We start from the raw sequence: 24,120 nt of genomic DNA on the forward strand, positions 1-24,120 counted from the left end.
AGACGTCATATTAATTTTAGGAATCGTTTCTCTGTGTTTTATTTGTATAAAACATATGTTTGTTAAACATTTGGTTTCTTGATATTCAACCCTTGGAATATTTAATATCTCAACTCGGATTTATTTGCTGATAAAAAATAATACTATTGATAAATTATTTTATTAACCAGTTTTATTTAAATCAATGATCAGATAATGTTTTATGACCTTAATTTTCAATTAATAATCGATAACATATGGCGATTAGTTTTAAGATATGTTTAGATAAAAAAAACACGAATATCTTGTATAAGGAATTAAGGTAATAAAGCAGGGATGGGGTCGATTACTTTGAAATGTAATCGATTACATTACAATTACTTTGCTTATTTTATGTAATCGATTACATTATGATTACACCCAATTTCAATGTAATTGATTACATTAGATTACTTTTCTCCATTGTAATCATGATTACTTGTGATTACTTATGATTACATTGTATATTTTACATAACATCAACAAACTAAATCTATAGAATTTTTTTAATATCATAAATATATACAAGTTAAGTAAAGTGATACTAAGAATCCCTTCATCTGACGATTAGACCATAAATCGATAGTCAGACACACACTTTCTGCTGAGCGTAATTTTTTCTTTATATTTGATTGAATATTGCTTGCTTTCTGATGTAATAGTTTGGTAGAAAGATGTTTCCTGCTAGGAAGTTGATATTTTGGATTCAATGATTCGACAAAGTTCTTGAATTCAGGACTCTCTACAACTGAGAGTGGTGTTAAATTTCCAGCTACAAATGAAACCAAAGCATCTGTAATCTGCATTTGAGAAGCATCATTGGCAGAGTATTTTGAAACTGATGTAGATTTTGTAAAGTTGCTTATATTTGTTTGCGATATTTGTGTACCATCCTCAGATTTACTTTGAATGAAAATGTCTCTGTGCTTTCTCTGTAAAAGAAAACAAAAACATGGTTATTTATTTATTATTTATAAAAAGAATTAAACAGACAGTGACTAATTAATGATCAAGTACATTGTAGTCTTATTGTGTTTGACCTGAGGACATAATTGACATGTATACATGTTTTTACAGGTGTTAATCCCCATTTAAAATTTTATGACAATCAATAGGTGTAATAAAAATGTGTTGTGTTAATTGCATTATTAAATAATGTTATGAATTGCTAATATTAATTACATGCACAATTATATAACATATTTTAATATTGAACATTTAAAAAAAACATTTTGTGTAAACTAAAAATTGGAAGTATTTTCAAAGTTTATATAGATGTTTGAAGCAATGAAAACATAAAATATTGTAATATTTATAAAGTACAAATTGTAGACCTGATACCCTTGCTCTAAATTTTGGTCTTTCAAGAAATGATAATAATCATGATAATATTTCAACATTTCAATAATTATTTAAACTAACTTACCTTTAAATGTGTCACAAAGTTTGATGTTGTTTTGGCATTGCCAGAGATGTATGTTGGACAATATTTGCACTTTGCCTTCACAGTCCCAGAATTTGGTGCATGATCGGGAAACACAAAGTGTTTCAAAGCAGACATTTTATATAAATTTCAACATAACATCCAATTCAAAAATTAAAGATAAAAGCTTAGTTATAGACTTATAATATAAATAAAATCTTTCAACAAAGAAAATTTAAATATCCAATAAAAAGAGTGAAAATAACTAGTGAGTAGATTTCAATGCAAGAGTTAATACTAAGAAAATTCTAGTTTAAACCAGTGTGATCACTGAAGTATAGAAAATAAACATGTTTCACTTTTTTCTTATTAAATAGTTTAAATCTTAAATCAAATCTTAACCATAGTTATACAAAACTTTTTCAAACAGTAATAAAGATCAATGACAATTGGACAATGTAAAACATTGTAAACCTAAGTTTAATGTGCCAGCATGATTTATTTAAAAAAAAAAATATGTCTCTAAAATTTGTAATCATCAAGTAATCATATAAATGTAATCTAAAAGTAATCTAAAAGTAATCATGATTACACCTGTTTTTTGCAATGTAATCGATTACATTCCGATTACTTGTAATCAGAAAATGAATGATTACTGATTACATGTGATTACATGACAAAATGTAATCGATTACAGCTGATTACGATTACTGATTACGATTACCCCATGCCTGTAATAAAGGCCATTTTTTTTTATTTTACGGACGCCATCACGAGTTGGTTGACTGGTATGGAATGGCCGTTTTACAGATAATATCGGATAGGTTACTTATGTGGTATCTACGATCCCGTTCCCTTTCCACAAATATTTACCGAGTTTGTATTAAGATGAGCAACAAGCCGGCTGCAACATATGGAGCATGTCCTGCTTTTAATCACGGAGCACATAAGATCACCCGAGTTTTCGGTGTTGTTGTTGTAGCTGAGATTGAATTTGTAATTAGATGTTGTATATACTATTATGTGTCTGTGTGTCTTTTTCGTTTTTAGTCGTGGCGTTCTCAGTTTATTTTCTATATACGAGTTTGATTGTCCCTCTTTTAGAAGCATCAGATCAAACTCGTAAAAAGGCAAGTGTGTGTGAACGCAATGAACATTAAAAGGAATAGAAGGAGCTAATATTTAATTTATTAATTGAACAAATCATTTCCGTCTGTCATTGAAATACTAAAAGTCAATTTGCATTTCACAGTCAGCTGCATTTTACATTTACATATGACTGTTGTTGTCCATTCGTGTTTAATGGGTTTTGTAATTTGATTTTGCCATGTGATTAGGGACTTTCCGATTTGATTTTCCTCTGAGCTCAGTATTTTTGTGATTTCACTTTTTACACTTCAATGCTAATTAATATGGAGTTGATCATAAAACGAAAGTGTTAAAGGTTATGAGTAATCTCTATGAAAATCTTATGCTGAATGAAAAAAACAAAACTAAAACACGCATTACTGATGAAATCACACGGAAGAGTAACGCCAACCCGAAGAACAAAACAGAAAAAAAACATACATTTTGATTAACGTATGGACACTACACACAAGTATAATGAATTTTATAATTTGAATGATATGTTGTTTATTTTGGTTGTTTTGTAGTATTCTTCTAATTTATTCATTTCCTACTACATGTAACTATGAAAACTCATAATCAATATGTAGCTGTAACCTTCTTATTGTTATTTGTTGTTTTTACTGATGCACAACACTGGTTACGTTCGCTGCAGATCGTCTAAAGGTGCTGTTTAATTTGATATAGACTTTGACCGACTAAGAGCATGGCATATTACATTTAGATAATGTAAATGACATGAACATTGTCTACTTTAACTTCATAAATCTCACACATATAAGTAGTTCTTATATTTACATAGTTAACTCTAGCTACAGAAATAAGTATAATTAAAAAAGGTCAATATTACTGTAAACATTACATACAAAAGAATTTTATATATCAATAGAAATCAAGAAAAGCATAAAGTCACCTAATATAATATGTTCATTTTTACCTAAATGTCAAACGAATCAATGTAATCATTTATATTTTTTCTCAACTTGATGTAAAGTTTGTCATTGACAATATTATCACTTACAGTTTTGTAATGCATTTTTCTGATTTTATGTCATGCAAAGTCCTACTTTAAAATAACACATTGCATCTGCCTTGAGAACACAATGGTGTATTTAAAAATCCTAAAAAATCAAATGCGCCCAAAACGCCCTTCTGGGTTTACGTGTAAATTCAGAGGCAACCTTAAAAACCAACTATTTGAAAGCCAAGGGTGTTTTAAAACCGAAAGGTTATGACTAAATTAAGACAAACAAACAAGAAATGCCACAGTCATGTTAGAAAAGATAATACTTGAACCCACCCGCGAAATCTTTGGCATTTAGAGCTTGGTTGAAAGTATGAAACCTGTTCTAGAGATAATGTTTTATAAAAAAAATATTCTAAATTGAATAGTCATAAGAATAGATGTCAAATGCGATTATGCATGGTACTTATAGCAGGCATGCTGATTAATTTATTGTGGAAGGACGAGAAGCGACACACAATATGAGGTCTTCTTGTTTAACAGTATAGATAAGGCACAAGATAGTTTTGTACTTGATAAAACAATCGATCTGCTTTTAATTGATCTTACAATATTATGAAGTTTTTCAACATCCTAGAAGTTTCATTTCGTCATACTCAAATCTCATTACCAGTAATTTATAAATAGCCTTTTTTTTAATTTCATTTGCACAGTTAACCTATCTGGGGTAGTGTTTATGTTTTAAAAAGATATGAACATGAATCAACTTTGCTAAATATGTATTTTAATTCGTCTCTAATGTCATATTAAAATAAGATATTTTTTTCTTCAAAATTTTTTTATTGACTTTCGCTTATCGCAATCAAAACAATTTCTGAGAGAGTCCTTGATGATACATTGTGTAATTATTTGATGAATTTATTCACCACCACTCTTGACAATAAGATTAAAATCTTGAAGCCCGATTTTCAAAGAGCTTTAATTAGCAAGTAAACAAAATCAGAATTAGATTTTTGGAATGGTTTTACACTATCAATTGTGGGGCCCTTTATATCTGGTTGTTCGGTGTGAGCCAAGGCTCCGTTTTGAAGGCCGTACATTGACCTGTAATGGTTTGACTTTTATAAATTGTTATTTGGATGCACAGTTTTTTCATTGGCACTCACACCACATCTTCCTTTATCTATTTACTTTGTTGTTTAAAATAAGCTATACCACATCTATTTCAATTGTTTAGGGAACGAAACCAACCCACACATTTCATATATAACTTTTTTTTATTTCGCAGAAGGCGACTACAATAGCTGGAATGTCAAGTCCTGTAAAACTTTTCAATTTGTATTTTGACCTAGTAGTACTGTGGTTACAGCTTGTCAATTTTTCCATACAGATTAGCTCCATTAGTATCACCAGTTTTGTTCAGTTTAATCAATTCAACGTTATTTTCATCCGATTCCCCTTTCGTTTTAGCTGGTTTCCACATTGGGCTAGGTTTCAATGTAGAATATAATCTCTACAATATAAATCAAAACTAGATGAACTTCAAAATAGAATTAGAAATCAGAATAAAAAAACACACGTATTTACTTGAAAAACACATTTTGCTGCTCAACTGTCAGGTTACAAACCCCAACAAGACTTTGGCGGCTTAAAACAAGAATTGTGGGGACCATAGCTAGTTTTTGAAATCGAGTAAGTGTACAGTTAAAAACATGAAAGTTCTAAATTGTTTTTTCGAAGTTTTACTTATCATAAATAAAGGATAGCATTTGGTTCTTAAAAGAATTTCTCGATATTAAATCTTAAGTGTTCAGTCAAAGTGATCATAAATGACCAGTTAAGATTAAAAAAAAAATCGTGATTTGAGGGAATTCGAATCAACTTTGTTTTCTTCAATCGTTTTGTAGAATTTCTTATTGCAATTGTTTCAATCTCTTGTGTTTTAACAAAGGTTCTCCTATTTGATGGTGGCTACTGTAATTAATCAAAATTGCAATGAAATAATATTAAAACAACGTATGCATGCTACATAATCACAAGATAGTTGGATTTTAAGATCAACGTTTGACATAACAACCGCTACTGTATTTAAAATACACTACGGCATGCGTGTATCAAATTCGAATGCTGTTACAAAATTGTCCCTGGTAAAGTGATATTGAGCACCTTGGAGTCTATCATATAATTAAGTATTGTTATATTTTTTTTAATATACTTTTCGCTTAAACACAATTCCCTATTTCCTTTTACACTTTTATTCATTTTTGTTATTTAAGTATACATGTTTCATTCATATGTTTAGTTTCTGTAGAGTAACTATTATGCATGTATTCATTATTCAAAACATGTTCTACCTCGTGTGTATAAGCCTTTTATTAATATTGTACTTTGTTTTATATGCTCTTGATCGTATACTAATATTTTATTAGCTTTCCAGCTGTATTGAATTGAACGCCACTGATGAGTCTTATGTAGATGAAACGCATATGATTTGGCATGATTAATATTATCCAGAAAAGCGTATCAGTAATGGCGCTTTGTTTTTGTTTTTTTATTTTATTATAAAAAATTGCATATTTTGCAAGAGAAGCACTCGTCAAAAATGTCAGCCTTTTTTTAATTTTTTTTTGTTTAACAAAATTGATATTTAAGAAATGGAAATGAAGTCATGAATGATGAAACGTCACTTATACAATTACTTTTCTACGGTAGACATCACTACCAAAACTGAAATGTTTCGGTATGCGTGGAATTACTCATGTTTAGTGCATTTATTTTTGTTGGCTTGAATTTTTACTTCTTGACGGGAATTCGCATGACCGAAATTCCTTATGCAGGTCCGGTTTTAATTTTCGTATCACATTTATTTGTTCCTGTCTAGTGCCTTAACAGCACTAAGAGTACTACGAATAACCCTTAACATGATTTATTAAATAGTATTTTATACCATTTTTTTAAAAGACAAGATATATCAAAACATTGCTTTTACATGTTAAATGAAACCTAATTTGTTTTTATTAGGAATGTTGAACTTCATAAATACTTACTTGAAATAGATCACCCTTTGCCGCCAAAAAAGATTGAACTATTCCTGCAGGAATCATGATGAGTGGCACGATGGCAATTATCCATCCAACACCAATAGCCCAGGAAGGATAACTCTTTTTTCCATACTTGATTGGTTCATGTTGAACATTATTTATAATCCATAAAGACTAAGAAAGAAAGAAAGAAAGATAGTTGTAGAGTACTTTAGAGTACATTTATGTTTTTGTAATACAACATTATTTCATATATCTTGAATAAAATGGTATAACATAACTTGAGATAGTTATTGTGTTGAGCGTTTGACAGTTAATCAAATTTGTTATCATATTGAAATAGAGAGTAATTTAAATTTTATTAATATACTGTAAAATAATAAACATATGATAATCGAAAAACTTGTATAATGTCAATGTTTAGAATAATAAACTTACTGCGACTATTAACGGGCAAGTAACTCGCCAACAAAACTTCCAAATGAGGCTTGGTTTGTACCCAATCATCATTTCAATGTCACAATATAATCTTTCTGTGGCTGAAAAAAACTTACATGGTAGTATTTTGACTCACATATTTGAAAAAATATATAACACTGCATTGTCTATTTAGTAGATAAATTACAGAAATCGGTTCTGTTACTGCAGTGTAGATAATCACCCTTTTAAAAGTTGGAGTTTTGAGTTCTTTGATTCTATCATTGTCGATAACTTTCAGAATAGAACGTTTCACCTTTTGATACTTTTCCTGAAATTCTCAAGTCATTAAATCTTTTACAAAATTCTTCCTACAACACTTTACATCCTTTCAAATACGCTCTGAATGCACGCGATTTCGCGGGTGTGTTCTAGTAATATATCAAAAGAATAGAATAAAATTATCACATATATATGATTATTTTCAATAATAAAAACTACAAATGTGTGTCTCATTTTTTAAAATGAGGCTTTTATGATTTTTGACCAATCCAATGTCCCAAAAAGTATTCTTAAGAACCTTTTCATGTATATAATACTTTTAACATATACACGTATATCTCAAGATTATAGAAACATGGGTTTGATTAGTTCGACAATTTGAACAAAAGATATTAGTCTCAACACTTACTGTAAATCCACGCAAGTACTATAACTTCTAGTAACAACAGATATTAGTCTTAACACTTACTGTAAATCCACGCAAGTACTATAACTTCTAGTAACAACAGAAACATTAATGACACACTTGCAGCATACCAATCAATTAATTGTAGAATATATACACCACCCTGCAAAAGATAGAATACACAAATTAATAATTTTATACAATTTAAATCATCAAAGGCTTTTTCCGAATCGTCTTTGCAGCTTAGCTTATTATACTTTTTGTAGTATAACATTACAGGTAATTTTTAAATATATTATGAAATTAAATGCGACTGTCATATAAGTGAGAGGTTTAGCTAGCTATCAAACCAGGTTAAATCCATCATTGTGTAGATAGTAACATTCCTGTATAAAGTCATGAATATGGCAATTGTGTATATATATTCGTTTCATGTAATTGATCTTTTGATTTTGCCATTTAATAAGGGAATTTCCATTTTGAGTTTTCCTCGGACAATGTCGGAGTTCAGTGTTTTTGAAAATTTACTTTTTTATAAAATACTGATTATTGTTTAAATAATCTGTATGCCAACACCCTTAGTTTTTGATACATGTGTAATTTACAATGATAAATATTGAACTCTTTGAGGTGCTCCTATGATTTTTTACCTTTTGACGACTTTGTTTTTTTTTAAAATGTAATCGACCTCAATTTTGAGTTATCGAATGCAGCAATTAAAATCATTATCAAATTACAGTAATCAATTGTGTTATTTCATATTTGTTATCGTTTCCATTCTGGAAGGGACTCTTCGTTTTGTATTTTCCTCAAAGTGTTCGGTATTTGTTTTATTTTACTTTTTTATGTCATTTGATTTTCTTTGTTTTTCACTACATTCGTTGTTCTTAAAATGCAATTTGTGTGCATCTGATACAGTTCATGATACCATTGAATGTTTGTATTGATTCCAAAATCAGCTGATTGAAATGAAGATTTACTTTACATTTTGAAAATGTTACATTGTATTATGAAAAAATATCAGTAACGTTAATTAACAATAAATAAAGGCAACAGTAGTATACCGCTGTTCAAAACTCATAAATCCATGGACAAAAACAAAATCGGGGTAACAAACTAAAACCGAGGGAAACGCATTAAATATAAGAGAACAACGACATAACACCGAAACGTAACACACACAGAAAAGGACCAAGCATCAGACAAAACACCACGAGAATAACAAATATAACATGAAAACCAAATACATGAATTTGGGATAGACAAGTACCGTGCTACGTCTTATCTCAATATCTAAAAAAAAAGAGAAAACACAAACGACTCAACGTTAAAATGCAACACACACATAAACGAACAATAATATAACAATGTCCATCTTCCTGACTTGGTACAGGACACTTTTAAAGGGGAATAGAAGTGGTGAGTTGAACCTGGTTTTGTGGCATGCCAAACCTCGCACTTTAATGGCAAAATTAAATATAATATTGAGATGACAACATAATATTACAGGACTACAATACAAATAAATAGAAGAACATATTAGACAAAGAAAAACATGATTAATAGGTAACAAAAAGCATCAGGTTTAAAATTCAATACGCCAAAAACGCGCCTTGTCCACACAAAAATCAACAGTGACGCCCAGATATAAAAGATCGAAAGTGAAAAAAGTACAAAGTTGTACAGCACTGAAGATCAAAAGTTGAAAAGGTTTCGCCAAATACGGCATTTTTTTATGCCCGGGATAAGAACAGTCTTATTATATAGAACAATTCATGCTATAGCAAACAGTAAATTTTATCAAATGTATATAAAACAATTGATGACACCAAAGAAGAATTTTAAGTTAAAACAATTGTGTACTCGACTGAAAATATATATAATGGATTTTTTTAGTAGAAGTAAAAGATTGCAGTCCGTTTACACAGTTTGAAGATAAATTTTATTATTCATTTTGATAATATATATATTTCTTAAATCTTTCATTATTGAATCAGTTTCCGTAGATAAAAACATGAAAATATATTTCTGGTATATAAAATGTACTTCTATCGTTGTTTGCATATCAATGCAAAACTACAATACTACAATACTTTGTTCTCTAAAACTAATAATACCGCGAAAGCCATGCAAACAGATACACAATGACATATTATATATATAGAGAAGCGGCAATAAAGTATGAGAACCAATCAGAAAAATCATAGAAAACAAGAACTTATGGATGTTGACTAATCAAGAGGACCGATTGTCTCGTTTATTAGTGTATTCCTTGTGCTGAACAGTTTGTCATGTTTTTTTAAATTACATTTGAGGGACATATAACATTTGGGTGTATAATTCGATTGTGTTGATGACCTCTAGCTATCCCCTTGAAATAAAAATAAAGTCACTATAGTTAGTTTACAATTCATTTAACGAAACACATTTATTTACCTGAGTGACACACATCAGTCCAAGCAGAAAACCAACAACACATACACATAGCCTCGTAAGTGTTTTTCCTCTCTGCATTAGATTAGGGAAGTTGTCAAAAATACCTGTTGTTATTACTTGCACTTGGACAATCTAAAAAGTAAACACTCTACATCTTAGTTCATAGATAGATATTTAATCTGTTTGAGGAGAAATAAAGATCGTTCAATTTAGTATTTTTAAGACTACATAACCTAGGTGTGTGGTTTAGTCTTATTTACGTTTTATAAAAATTGTGATTAGCTTACACAATCTGCCGTTGTGTTGTCATCTGATTAAATTGTTAAGAAACCGCTCTCGTTAACAATGTTATTGTATTGTTAGAATCACATCTGTTTCCTGACGAAACTTACTGTTGATTGTATTATGTGTAAAAAGATTGAAATTAAAATAAACAAAAAAAGGAAAATTCTTTTAGTAAAGCTATTTGTAATGTTTATACTAATGGCGGTTTAAGACTTGATATTCAGGAGTTTCAACTATATGACCTCAGTTAAAATGATGGTGATCTTTAAGGTAAAACGGTTCGTACGCACAGACATATGCCTCACCAATTTATAAGAATAAATTCAGTTTTCTTTTTTTAAATGCATGTACTCGCCATGCACTTCAAACATGCATTATGTGTGTTGTAAACTGTCTCTTTAACAAAGTTGAAATGTTTTGAAGTGATTTGAAAACAATTCTGAAGAACTTATTCCTGGCCTATGATAACTTACCATGGTATTTAGTCCTATAGTAAACAACATCAAGAAAAAGAAGACAGACCATACTTGAGGTAGAGGTAGAGTTGCCAAGGCTTCTGGGTACACCATAAATGCAATACCTGGGCCTTGTGAAATTATAAAAATACAATAATTTATGTTTGAAGATGTTCGATAAGCACATATACATGTATATCACAACTTACGAATCAATAAGTTTTTTTGGTGATGTAATTAAAATCGGTTTTTTTTTTACCGTACTTCTGTAAGAATAATAGGAACAGTTTTCTATACACTTTACGGTATTGATAGTGTTGTCGTTTCAATTCAATACTGCCAATCTAATATCAAAGCAAGAAATAAATGTGTTGTTTCGTTGTTAAAAACTTACATCCTATCAGATATAATAACTTTTAAAAATCAACATAGAGATAGTAAAACGTAATGATAATCTCTTTTATACAACATAATTCATTTTTGACTTGTTAGAATTGAGTTTAAACAGCTGCGTAATCTGACTAAACGTTGTTCATTTAGTATGCCTATATACGCGTATTTTATAATTCTTGCGTTGAGATTCGACAAACTTTAAACAAGGTTATAATTGTCATGTGTATTAATAACCGCATGACTTAAGTGAGGTGGTGTTGCAATTTGTTGTTTTGACAAATTTGACCGTTTATTATGTTTACAAAATAATTTTACGTTCGAGTTAATTACATTTGTCACTTTTGCCTTTTTGAATAATACATTACCTTGTTTAACAACATCATCAATTTGAACATTTGATGCTTCAGCCATGTAACCTAATGTGGAAAACACTACACATCCTGCAAACAAACTTGTAAATGTGTCCAAGACAGGCAAAATCATTGCATCTCTGAAAAAGTCATGATATAACATCTTGTTTTCTAGTTATGTAACTTAATAAAACAAACATTATGATCTTTTTTCGGTACCACTGCTATTGTAATACTGATGATTAACTCTGTAAGTCTCTTGTCGTCACGAAGACATATATAGATATATATATAAAATATACGTCAATAATAGTGCAAGTATACGGCACAAATAAAAAACTAGAGGCTATAAAGAGCCTGTGTCGCTCACCTTGGTCTATGTTAATATTAAACATTGTACACAAATGAATTCATGACAAAATAGTGTTTTGTTGATGGTGATGTTTTTGAAGATCTTACTTTAATAAACATTTTTGCTGCTTACAATTATCTCTATCTATAACAGTAGTTTCTGTGGAAAATGTAAGTAAAAATCTACAAATTTTGTGAAAATTGTTAAAAAATGACTATGAAGGGCAATAACTCCTCAGGGGGTCATTTGACTATTTTGGTCATGTTGACTTATTTTTAGTTCTTACTTTACTGTACATTATTGCTGTTTACAGTTTATCTCTATCTATAATAATATTCAAGATAATAACAAAAAAACAGCAAAATTTCCTCAAAATTACCAATTTAGGGGCAGCAACCTAACAACCGATGATCCAATTCATCTGAAAATTCTAGGGCAGATAGATCTTGACCTGATCAACAATTTTACCTCTGTCAGAATTGCTCTTAATGCTTTGTTTTTTGGGTTATAAGCCAAAAACTGCATTTTTCCCCATGTTCTATTTTTAGCCATGGCCGCCAATTTGGTTGGTTGGCCGAGTTACCGGACACAATTTTTATACTAGATACCCCAAAGATGATTGTGGCCAAGTTTCAATTAATTTGGCCCAGTAGTTTCAGAGGAGAAGATTTTTCTAAAAGATAACTAAGATTTACGAAAAATGGTTAAAAATTGACTATAAAGGGCAATAACTCCTACAGTGGTCAACTGACCATTTTGGTCATGCTGACTTATTTGTAGATCTTACTTTGCTGAACATTATTTCTGTTTACAGTTTTTCTCTATCTATAATAATATTCAAGAAAATAACCAAAAACAGCAAAATTTCCTTAAAATTACCGATTTAGGGGCAGCAACCTAACAACGGAATGTCAGATTCATCTGAAAATTTTAGATTTGCTCTAAATGCTTTGGTTTTTGAATTATAAGCCAAAAACTGCATTTTACCCCTATGTTCTATTTTTAGCCATGGCGGCCATCTTGGTTGGTTGGCAGGGTCACCGGACACAATTTTCAAACTAGATACCTCAATGATGATTGTGGCCAAGTTTGGTTAAATTTGGCCCAGTAGTTTCAGAGGAGAAGATTTTTGTAAAAGTTAACGCCGGACGCAGGACGACGACGACGGACGACGACAGACGACGGACGCCAAGTGATGAGAAAAGCTCACTTGGCCCTTCGGGCCAGGTGAGCTAAAAAACTAGAGGCTATAAAGAGCCTGTGTCGCTCACCTTGGTATATGTGAATTAAACAAAGGAAGCAGACAGTTCATGACAAAATTGTGTTTAGGTGATTGTGATGCGTTTGTACATCTTACTTTACTGAACATTCTTGCTGCTTACAATTATCTCTATCTATAATGAACTTGTCCGTGTAGTTTCAGTGGAAAATGTTAGTAAAAATTTACAAATTTTATAAAAATTGTTAAAAATTGATTATAAAGGACAATAACTTCTTAGGGGGTCAATTGACCATTTTGGTCACTTTGACTTATTTTTTAGTCTTAAATTGCTGTACATTATTGCTGTTTACAGTTTATCTCTATCTATAATAATATTTAAGATAATAACCCAAAACAACAAAATTTCCTTAAAATTACCAATTCAGGTGCAGCAACCCAACAACGGGTTGTCCCATTCATCTTAAAATTACAGGGCAGATAGATCTTGACCAGATAAACAATTTTACCCATTGTCAGATTTGCTCTAAATGCTTTGGTTTTTATGTAATAACCAAATACTGCATTTAACCTCCATGTTCTATTTTTAGCCGTGGCGGCCATCTTGGTTGGTTGGCCGGGTAAAAAAACACAAATTTTGAACTAGATAAATCAATGATGATTGTGGCCAAGTTTGGTTTAATTTGGCCCAGTAGTTTAAGAGGAGAAGATTTTTGTAAAAGTTAACGACGACGGACGAAGGATGACGACGACGACGACTAAGACGGACGACGGACGCCAAGTGATGAGAAAAGCTCACTTGGCCTTTTGGCCAGGTGAGCTAAAAACGACATCAAAAGATCAATAAATATTCTAAGCGATCTAAAATACTATGCGATGCCACTACTGACACAACATGGACAGTCAATAAGTCACCACGGACAGTCCACAAAGTCAACCCGAGCAGCCTATAATTTCAACTCTGACAAAGTATAAAAAGAGAGTTTAGACGGTTATATTTTACAATAAAGTATCCTTTATATAATGCTTGGTTTGCAATTGAAGCGATGTATGAAAATAGTTTGTCTACTGTGAATCAACATTTCTAATTCGTTCTTAATTTTTATTTTAAATAAAACATAGATTACTTCATCTTACAAACTTCTTTAATCCGAAAACAAACAATATCATATCAAACTTAGTACATAATAGAATTGACAGTTTAATGTTATTCGTTTAAACTTGTTTTGTCACTTGGGAAAAATTAAAAATATATAAACAATACCTGTAGCAGTTGTTATGGAATTTGTTGTAGCTTGCTAATGTTATTATACCACCTATACCAAGACCTGAGGAATAGAACACTTGTATAGCAGCATCACTCCAAACCTGTTAAAGTACCAAAAACAGATGTGTCAAAGTACCAAAAACAGATGTGTCAAAGTACCAACAACAGATGTGTCAAAGCATTTTCCTCTTGTAGTTGATGTGTTTCGTCGATGTTAGTTTGTAGCTTGTATTCTCCTATTTTTCGCTTTACATGAATTTTAAACAGCGATATAGTACTGTTGCTTGTATTGGTAAAACTAATTTACACTCCATCAGATTACAGGGACCTTTCATCTAGATGCAGATAAGACCGGTAGAAAAAATAATCAACGGAAGAAAGATAACTCTACATAATCTATTTGTTTTTATTTAAAAATCAACCCCATCTTTCAGTTTATAAAAATATATTAAAGTGACAAATCTAAGACGTTGACTATGTATGAAATTCTTTAAAATAACTGATGTATAAATCAATTTTATTTTTACTTTAAGAAACAAATTAAAACCAATATTAATTTTATGCGCTAATAAAATTCTTGCAATTCTATTTTCGCTATATTTGTAATGACATAAATATAAAATACTATGTATGTGATAAAAAAGTAACCGGTAAGGGGAAGCTGAGTGCACACACATATGTTTAGTTTTGGGGCCTCTAGTTTAGTACTAAGCGTTGGTTGTTTTTCTCGTTTATTTTATTAAAAGTCATCTGTATCACATTGTGTCATGCTGGGTCATGCCCTACATGTAAGCGATCAAAATTATGTTGAAAGATTTAGAGGCCAGCTTAACGACGACTCTGGGCGTGGGAATTTATGGCTTCAAGACTCCGGTTGTTGTCTGCTCTGTGGTCGACTTGTTGCCGCTTTGACACATTCCCCATTTCCAATCTCAATTTTAAATCAAAAGAAAAAAACAAATTCATACCGAAAATTTTAGCAGATCACTCCATCTTGGAATAAAAAAGTATGCCAGACCACTGAATGCTCCAGGTAAAAATAATGATCTGATTAGCAGTATCAGTAGGAAAACATATGGAATAGTAGAAGCTACGTACATCACCTGAAATAAGAAAACAGAAGCATTTAACATATAAATGTTGCATGTGTACAAACATGTATAACTCATACACAAATGGAATTTTTGGGGTTTGGATGAACATTATATTTATAATACTGATTAGTTTACAGAGGTCAGTATTACCATAAATATCTAACAAGGCTTGTATAATCAAGGAAGTCAAACGACTACAGTAGAATGTACTGTTTAACTCAGTTAGACATCTATATGATTTTATTCGACGGTGTAATCTTAGTTAATTTTTCAACTATGTGAGAAATAACAGTAGGATTATTATGAGACATTTTCCTTGAATTTTATTATCTTCATCAGAATGGAGGTAATAATTGTGTCATTATATCCAATACTTTAATGTTTTGTTGAAATTATCAATCAGAAAGCATTAATCGGGTATCTAGTTTTCATTAAAATTTATAACGTTGTATTGTTGTATATTGCACTATTGCAAAACAGTCGTTAACTAGTGAAAATGGAAACTCCTTTTCAAACTTTACGCCTCACATATGCATTGACTTAGTAGAAAACATACGTAATATTCATAAAATGCAGAGCAAAGGTATTTTTGTTATCAATATTATTTATTAGTATCAATACTAACCTTTCCGGAAGTTTTAATTCCTTTGAGTACAGAGAAAAATAATGCAGTCCAGGAAGCTAGTAAACATAGCACTAGCTGCCATCGTAAATGCCCTTGATTCTCAATACCATCTGTCATATCTAGTACATGACGCCTATTAAAAAAAGAATCCTTTGTTACAAAGATTATATTGTGCTACCGTACTTGATACATGTGGAATTTGTTTCATTTATGATTTGTTGCCGCTTTTGTTTTTATGTGTTGGTCTTTCTGCATTAAAAACGAATTAGTCTGCATCACACCGAATTGAATTTTCAGGAATGAGTATCATCCATGTATGTTATACAAAATGCATGTAATGAAGTTCTTGGTGTACATATGCGACTGGTCACAATATTCAAACTCTGATAGTTACACCTTGTCTAAAATGTGTTTATTGTATAAATATTAAGTATATATCGAAAGGAAATATCCTTTGAATTTATTATGACATATTTGTCGAAATACTAGAGTATGTGTGGGCTTTAGTAAATCGCTATAATGGGTATTCGATGGTGATTTTTTAATTAGAAAACGCATCAATGTATTGAGCATTAATATATTTGATCGGCGCTAATTAATATATAACGGCCTATTTTATTACATATTACAAATGTACCTTTGTTTCAACAATTCAAACAGCGTTTTGCCTTTTTTTGTAGAAAATGTAATTGCAAGTTGTTTCGATTAGTTTAGATTTGAATCAATGGAATATGTTAGTAGTGTATTTTCTTTCAAGTTTGACAATTTAAAGGTGTCTGTAATTACTGCACAGTATGCAAATATCAACAATTTTGAAGCAGATTACAAAATCATATCTGAAATACGCAGTTGATACGGTACATTTATGTATTACATAATGGTATAATTTTAATGATTATACATGTTAAATTTCTATAGCGCAGACAATTTTGAATTTTAAACAAATTTATGCAGAATAAAGATTTTCCACTTCAATTAAAAACAGTAAAACGTCTTCCGTATTTATGTGCTTTAAAGCAAAAAAATGACATCGAATAAAAGTGTTGACTCATTTGAATTCTTCGAAATTACCAATTGAAAATAATGTAGAGGGAACTAAATGAACTATTTAAAAACAGTCCTAAGCTTATAAATGTTTGATTTTTTTTTTATATATATATTCTTTTGCAAAGCTTCACCCCAAATTATCTTTCGACGTCTAATGATTTCTATGGTAAATGTCTACTACGGTTTCTTATTTTTCTGTATTAAAAATAAATATTTTAGGATATGGACACCTAATAATACATCACATATTTTCACGTCTCTCGTTTAACATTGACTGGCTAAAACTTATACAAACATATACCTCTTTTAATAAATAGACTGCGGATTTCAGGAATTCATTGCTGTGTTGAAGACCATTTGGTGGCCTTTGGTTATTTTCTGATCAAAGGGATCAATTCATCATTTTCATTCTCAAGTTCATTGTCCTTTTTGAAGACACTTAAATTCTTATGAAAACAAAACTAGTTAACATGTTCATTGCGGCAATAGCAGTGAAAAAGGTAAACATAATGCACGGGAGACAGTTTTTCTTAGCTGTTATCACATAGTAAAAGTACAATATGTCTTCTAGAATGTTGAAAGCTAAAGTTATTACCGAAATCGGTTTAAAAATTATAACCTTTTACAAATGAACATTGTTGTTTTTTTAAAAGACATTTTAAGGACTGTATAACGGCGTATACTATTGATAAGTATTATTTGTAGCGACATTTAATCAATGCGTGGCCTTCTCCCGATTTTAATTCTTTTTCAACATTTAAGGTAGCCTAATCGTTTGATACTTGAAAAATGGAGACATTGTTTTTCCCTAAACAATAAAGACAAATGAAATATAATAAACTTGAATAAATATGATTGTACAATATGGTTAGCAAAAATCACAGACTCGTAGGAGATTGTTTCACAATGCATAATTGAGTTACATGAGTAAAACAATTGTCGATGTCCCTTGAATCCAGTTAAAATTGCAAATAAAAGTGATGACATAGTATAATATAAAGAATATGATGAAAAAATAACCCTTCTTAGTATGCCATATTTCTGCTGTCTGTCAAAAGTAAAATCACAAAAATACTGAAAGTCCATAATCACATGGCAAAATCAAATAACAAAACGCATCAAAAACGAATGGACAAGAAATGTCATATTCCTGACTTGGTAGAGGCATTTTCAAATGTAGAAAATGATGGATTAAACCTTGTTCTATAGCGCTAACCCTCTCACTTTAATGACAGTCTCATCAAATTCCGTTATATTTACATTGATGCATTAAATAAACAGACACAATAAATAAAATAGTCAAAACATGGATACATCAGTCATCATCGTATAACAATTTTAAAAGGGGACTATTTAACAGAACACAAATCATCTACTATTTACAAAGTCTGAGTAGGAGCTGCAAGCTCTTGAATATCGAAAAAGTTGGGACATATGTATCAAACGGTTTTTGATAATAGTTGTCTACCAGACGGATGGCTGAATGTGAGGACTTTTACTTTTATCATTAATGTGCATGCGACAGGTACAGCTGACTTAATAGACGGCGCGTAATAACATTATATGCGGAGGATTATGGCAGAGTTTCATTTCATTCTGATTCGTAGTTTAGGCAAAATACACTAGTAGCCCGATTTCAGTCTGAAACGGTCATTTTGGTCTGATCACATCTTGATTGACTGGATTTACCGCTAGAGAAATTCGTCCAGATATTTCAGATCGTTAAGTCGCCGTTCAGATCGATAGCCTCATCAGGTAAATCAGTTCGTTAAGACATGTCAAGACGCAAAAGACTGAATCGTCTAGCGGGTTGTTTAGACCCGTTAAGACCGTGTCAGACCAAAACAGACCATGGATACAAAATTACGTTCAAAATGTTCAGACCCTGTTTAGATCCGTTCAGTATACCGGTTTGATAACACGAGTTGCGCCCCTTCTACTCGATAATGCATTTTAGATTAATATGTATATATGTTTTTCAATATTAGGATTTGTTTGAAGTATATTTTTATTAATTAAAAAAAAATTATCTTCTGTTGATTCTTTATTTCTTTTCTTGTTTTGTCGAGGAACTAATAAATTATTCGTCTATATATGTTGTTTATTTTTTAATAAATGTTAGTTTATATAAATATATTGGTAATTAAATGCAAGGACGTATGTTAATTGTATACACACCAGAGTGTATGCCATAAACCTTAAAATGTTGTGAACACCGGTGAAAATGTTTTTCGTATTTAAAGATTAGTAACGGAAAATCCTAAACGTAACCTAAAAAAGTTAAGGATCCACAGAAATGCAGCGAGGCAAATTAACACATGCATATTTTTGTTTTATGTATGACATTTGCTTTAATTCGTTTTCTGTTGATATATGTCCTAGTTAACCGTTGAAGCTGTTGCTATTTGTTTGCATGTTTATTTTTTTTAGTGCGATTTACTCTATTTAAGTTGGAAAAAAATATTCCCGATATCCGGAAATTCGAAAAAAGACTTCTCGGATCCCGAAACCTGATCATCATACTGCATTCCTTCAGTCTCTGTCGGGACGGTGCTAAAGTATCACCGTATAGAAATATTCATTCAAACAATGTATCCTTATAATATTCATTTTCTAATCCATATGATAGGTATATTGTACTTAGTATAGTACTTAGTATATATATACATATGGCTTTAATTTGAACAAAATCTGTTTTAGTTAAAATGGTCGAGTTCGTTGGCACGTGCTAGTAACCAACCGGGTCAACAGGTAACAAAATCAATGATCCGTAACGTAAGAAAGTACATGCCTATTATATATTACAATTACTCCCATCATCATTCTTAATAGAAAGGTGCCGTAGGGCTAAACGTTAATAAAGAATTAATGAATTTGTGTATACACGTATTAATGATGTATGGTCGTCAGTTTTCAATATACATGCGTATGTTTTCAAGTTTTTAAATTGAGCAAAAAAACATGAACTGTTCGGAAGTTTGTTAAGTATTCAAAAGAAACTTTTCGCTTCTCTACTTATATATATAGTTTAGAGAGTATTCCTTTAAATTGTGTCAGTTAAATAAAGTAGTGTGTATTTGTATTCTATTTATTTGGCTAATTGTATCATTATAATATACATTTTGTATTACACTATTATATATGCTTTAAGTTGTAGTGTGATTGATTGTTGGTTGTTTAAAGTCCAGTGGCAAATATTTCATGCATTTTCAGGACCAGCTGTAAGTTAAAGGCATATATGGAACTCATCGGTGTAGTTTTCACGTGTTATAATAGATAAAAGAATAATTAATTTCTAAAATATCGTAACATAAAGGAGGCAAGGCGCATGGATTACCCGCACTTATCAGTTCTTTTCCCTGTTTTGTCTTAAAAAAATAATGTTATTTTTTTTTTTTTTTTTTTATATGTTTATATAATTTACGATAACTGCGGTGTATACGTGCTGTCAGGCGAAAGATAAACATGTGCCATTTAAATGTCTTTTTTACCATGGATTGCTTGCTTTCGTCGTATTGACGTTTAACACACAACTTTAATTACTGACTGTGATGTATGTAGAAATTGAAACGTACTATATATCTTTATTCTCATAAAGCCAATGCATTACATCAGTACAGATAGATAGTTTATTCTCATAAAACCATGCAAGTACAAAGGTTACAGAGAAGTTGAAAAATAATATACATATAAAACAAATTATGCATTTAAAATGCATAAAATTCAAAATTTTCGGATGAGATAACATATTAAAGAATATATATATAGATTTTGATAGTCAAGTGTAATAGTTAAAATTGTATAAAGAAATACTTCCTATAAGTATAGGTATGGTATATAAATTATGGTTGTTAAGAAGGAGTGAGCTTACTATTAATACATCTTATAAAATTGCAGAGATTTCTAAGTGTCTTTGGTTTTTTTGAATTAAACAGTTTGTTTAATGCAATAGTGTTATGTCTTGGTATTAGTTCATTTGGGATGAATCTTCTTCTTTCATCTTGTAAAGCCGGGCAACAGAGATAACAACAATAACTATTACCAATATATACAAAACAAGGAGAGAGGTTACAGAAGTCTCTAGCCAGGAGGACAAACACAAGTATTAATATGTTTTATAAATAAACAAAGTTTCTTCAGGACTGGTTTTCGTGTACTCAACATAAGTTCCGAAAATTTAAATGTATAATGTCGTTGTACAAAATAGGAGGATAAATACTCTGTACGTTTTTGATCGAAAAAAGTACATTCCAATATATAGTGATATTCGTCACCAATTTGTCAATTTTTACATAGATGACAAACACGGTTTTCTCTCAGTACATTTTGCCATCTTCCTGTTTCAATAGGCAATTTGTTATTGGTCGTTCGACATCGAAAAGAACAACGGCGTCTTTAAAGTTCAAAAATATAAAATATGTATATATTTAAGTTCTACAAAATTTAGAGCAAAACAAATCATTGATAACAATTCAGGGGCGGGTCCAGCCATTTTGAAAACCAGGACAAAGGGGGGCTCCAATTACATGTCCCCATTCAAATGCATTGATCCTCAAAAAGAGAAAGGGTTCCAACCCCTGGACCACCCCCTCTGGATCAGCGCCTGCAATTTAATGAAACATGCCTGGAAAATTATCTTAAATTTCTTATCACAAAAGTGTAAAAAAATGTCGTTAAGGACGCAATGCTGTCACATCATTTGGAATCAGGGCACAATATCAATATACTCTTTTTTTTTTTGCCCCAGGCAATTTTGAGGTTATTGCATATGCAAACCCAAGCCTTGAAGGTATTCATAACAAATATGTGAAAAAATATAATTATTGTACATCACCCACCAGTGGCTATAAATATAGGTACATCATCATTGTAACATACATGTGAAGATTGGTTGGTTATGAGTTATAAAAAATCCAGTGACAAATATTTCATGCAAATTTTAGGACGTGACAGTCATCAATACATGAGGGGGGATAGGACCTATATCGGGACTCCAGGAACGGGTGTTTTTAAGCTCGGGATTTCGGGATTGACCCTTTCGGGATCCGGGAATTCTTTATTCAAATTTCGGGACCTCTGGATTATGTTGTTTTTAAGCCCGGGATTTCGGGATTTCGTGTTTTTAGGCTCGGGATTTCGGGATCAGGACCCCTCCTATCCTCCCTCATACATTATTAAACATACAATACATATGAATATGTAGGGTTACTCCATCAGGGGGTTACTTAGTCCAAATAATTATGACGTCTTGAAAGGCTATTATAATTTTTTTTCTTTGACGCCTTACTTCGTTGATGTAAGGCGTCAAAGAAAAAAAATATAATAGCCTTTCAAGACGTCATAATTATTTGGACTAGGGGTTACTAGGTCTGGTAATAGGCCACCCCCACAACCAAACCATTGTGAATACACACAATGGTTTAGGCAATAAACAGGTGTGTATCCAGACCTTTTTAAAAGGGGGGATTTAAACCATAGTTTATATATGTACCTTTTTCAAATCATGCATTGATCTTCCAAAAGGGGGGGGGGGGGGGGTCCAATCACAGGAACATTTTTTTTACAAGCCCAAATTCTTACTTTGCCTTTGAACAAGTTACTGTGCAAGAATGTTGTGTATTAGAACGTCGAATCATACCTGTATGCACAAATGTAACAAATGTAAACATTTTTCCTTCGAACTCTTGGCCGGATCAATGATTATTCTCATGTCTGATAGGCATATTTTAAAATATCATTCATTTCTACTCACCGATTGTAATTTCCAGCTCAGCTTATATTGTGCTGTATTGTCCATCTACCATGTCAACGATTTTGTGTAAAATAAATTTGCCATTTGAAGATGCCGACATGCGATTAAAGAGGGTACGGTAACGTTAAATCGTTTACGGGCGTATTTTCCGTTTTTAATCAAACTTGTCAGATTTGAGGGCGTATTGCATTTCCGCTAATTATTCAAAGTCCCAATACTACGTTTCCGCAAATTTAAAGTATACGTTTCCGCAATTTGTATTTATTACTTTTCCGCAAATTTACCTGGTAAATTATAAAGATTTGAATGTACATATATGATAAATTATTTATTTTTTATTTTTAATAAAACAAATGTTCTGATATCAGTATAGCTACAATTTACTAGATATAACTAGTTGACTCGGGTAAGGATGAGTTACACTTCATTGAGAAATCTTTGGTTTGGCTTACTTGCCAACTGACATGTTAAAGAAAGCTTTGTTGAATTAATTGCCGATGCTCCATCTGACCATGGTAGTGTTATATTGGCGATATAATATTTCCATGATCTGACGATAAATGCATGAGGTCTGCCGATAATATATTGGAATTTCATTTGGATGGCAATTGAGATTTTCACCAAGCATTTGGGCATCACCCCTGACCCCGAGGAAAAGAGAACAACGAATGGTGTCGAGTCTTTTAGTGCCTACCTAAACGAGCAGTTTCAAGCTAGCCATCATACCATATTATCTTTGTCGATGTGCTATTGAAACTGAAGACAACATCTTACATAAAGATGAGAAGTCTAACTGTAAAATCACTCGTTCGGAAGTATGAAAAGGAGAAGATGGACTTCTTCCTGAACAAAAAAAAGAACTTGTAAACGGTGAATGTGCTGCTATAGACTTTGCACGACGTGTTGGCTACAAATATTTACCAACTGACCTATGACTCATATGAAGATATTTTTGAACATACGTTTTCATACATTTTAATGTTTTTTTTACTTACATGTTATGATGACTTTTAACTAAATGCATATTAAATTTTTTATTATAGCTTTGCTTTCGATCAATAGGTATTCCTTAATTATTTGCGGAAAAGCAATAATTTATTTTTTCCGGAATAGTTACTTTTTTTCCGGAAAAGTAAAATATTTATTTGCGGAAACGTAAACTTTTT

The 24,120-nt window shown here is 31.2% G+C and overlaps 2 protein-coding genes across 8 annotated transcripts in view; both read right to left on the reverse strand.

Annotated features, from left to right (window-relative positions):
• Positions 1 to 515: 515 nt before the first annotated feature.
• Positions 516 to 1,758, reverse strand: LOC134692919 (E3 SUMO-protein ligase ZBED1-like). Its single transcript, XM_063553553.1, has 2 exons — positions 1,445 to 1,758; positions 516 to 950 (listed from the first exon to the last, which is right to left on the reverse strand). Exons 1-2 carry the CDS (start codon positions 1,577 to 1,579, stop codon positions 531 to 533), a joined length of 555 nt encoding a protein of 184 aa, XP_063409623.1. The 5' UTR covers positions 1,580 to 1,758; the 3' UTR covers positions 516 to 530.
• Positions 1,759 to 4,792: 3,034 nt separating this feature from the next.
• Positions 4,793 to 24,120, reverse strand: part of LOC134693197 (sodium- and chloride-dependent glycine transporter 2-like) — a 40,618-nt gene continuing 21,290 nt past the window's right edge. For all 7 annotated transcript variants that reach the window (XM_063553920.1, XM_063553919.1, XM_063553926.1 and 4 more), the window contains exons 5-14: positions 16,156 to 16,288; positions 15,405 to 15,539; positions 14,434 to 14,537; positions 11,614 to 11,738; positions 10,874 to 10,986; positions 10,116 to 10,247; positions 7,743 to 7,842; positions 7,013 to 7,113; positions 6,581 to 6,748; positions 4,793 to 5,046 (exon numbers count right to left, since the gene is read on the reverse strand). In XM_063553920.1, the coding sequence (XP_063409990.1) occupies positions 4,897 to 5,046; positions 6,581 to 6,748; positions 7,013 to 7,113; positions 7,743 to 7,842; positions 10,116 to 10,247; positions 10,874 to 10,986; positions 11,614 to 11,738; positions 14,434 to 14,537; positions 15,405 to 15,539; positions 16,156 to 16,288 (1,261 nt within the window). In that variant the 3' untranslated portion in view covers positions 4,793 to 4,896. The remainder of the gene's footprint in view (positions 5,047 to 6,580; positions 6,749 to 7,012; positions 7,114 to 7,742; positions 7,843 to 10,115; positions 10,248 to 10,873; positions 10,987 to 11,613; positions 11,739 to 14,433; positions 14,538 to 15,404; positions 15,540 to 16,155; positions 16,289 to 24,120) is intronic.

Source organism: Mytilus trossulus, chromosome 12, assembly GCF_036588685.1.
Source record: "Mytilus trossulus isolate FHL-02 chromosome 12, PNRI_Mtr1.1.1.hap1, whole genome shotgun sequence".
NCBI classification, from domain to species: domain Eukaryota; kingdom Metazoa; phylum Mollusca; class Bivalvia; order Mytilida; family Mytilidae; genus Mytilus; species Mytilus trossulus.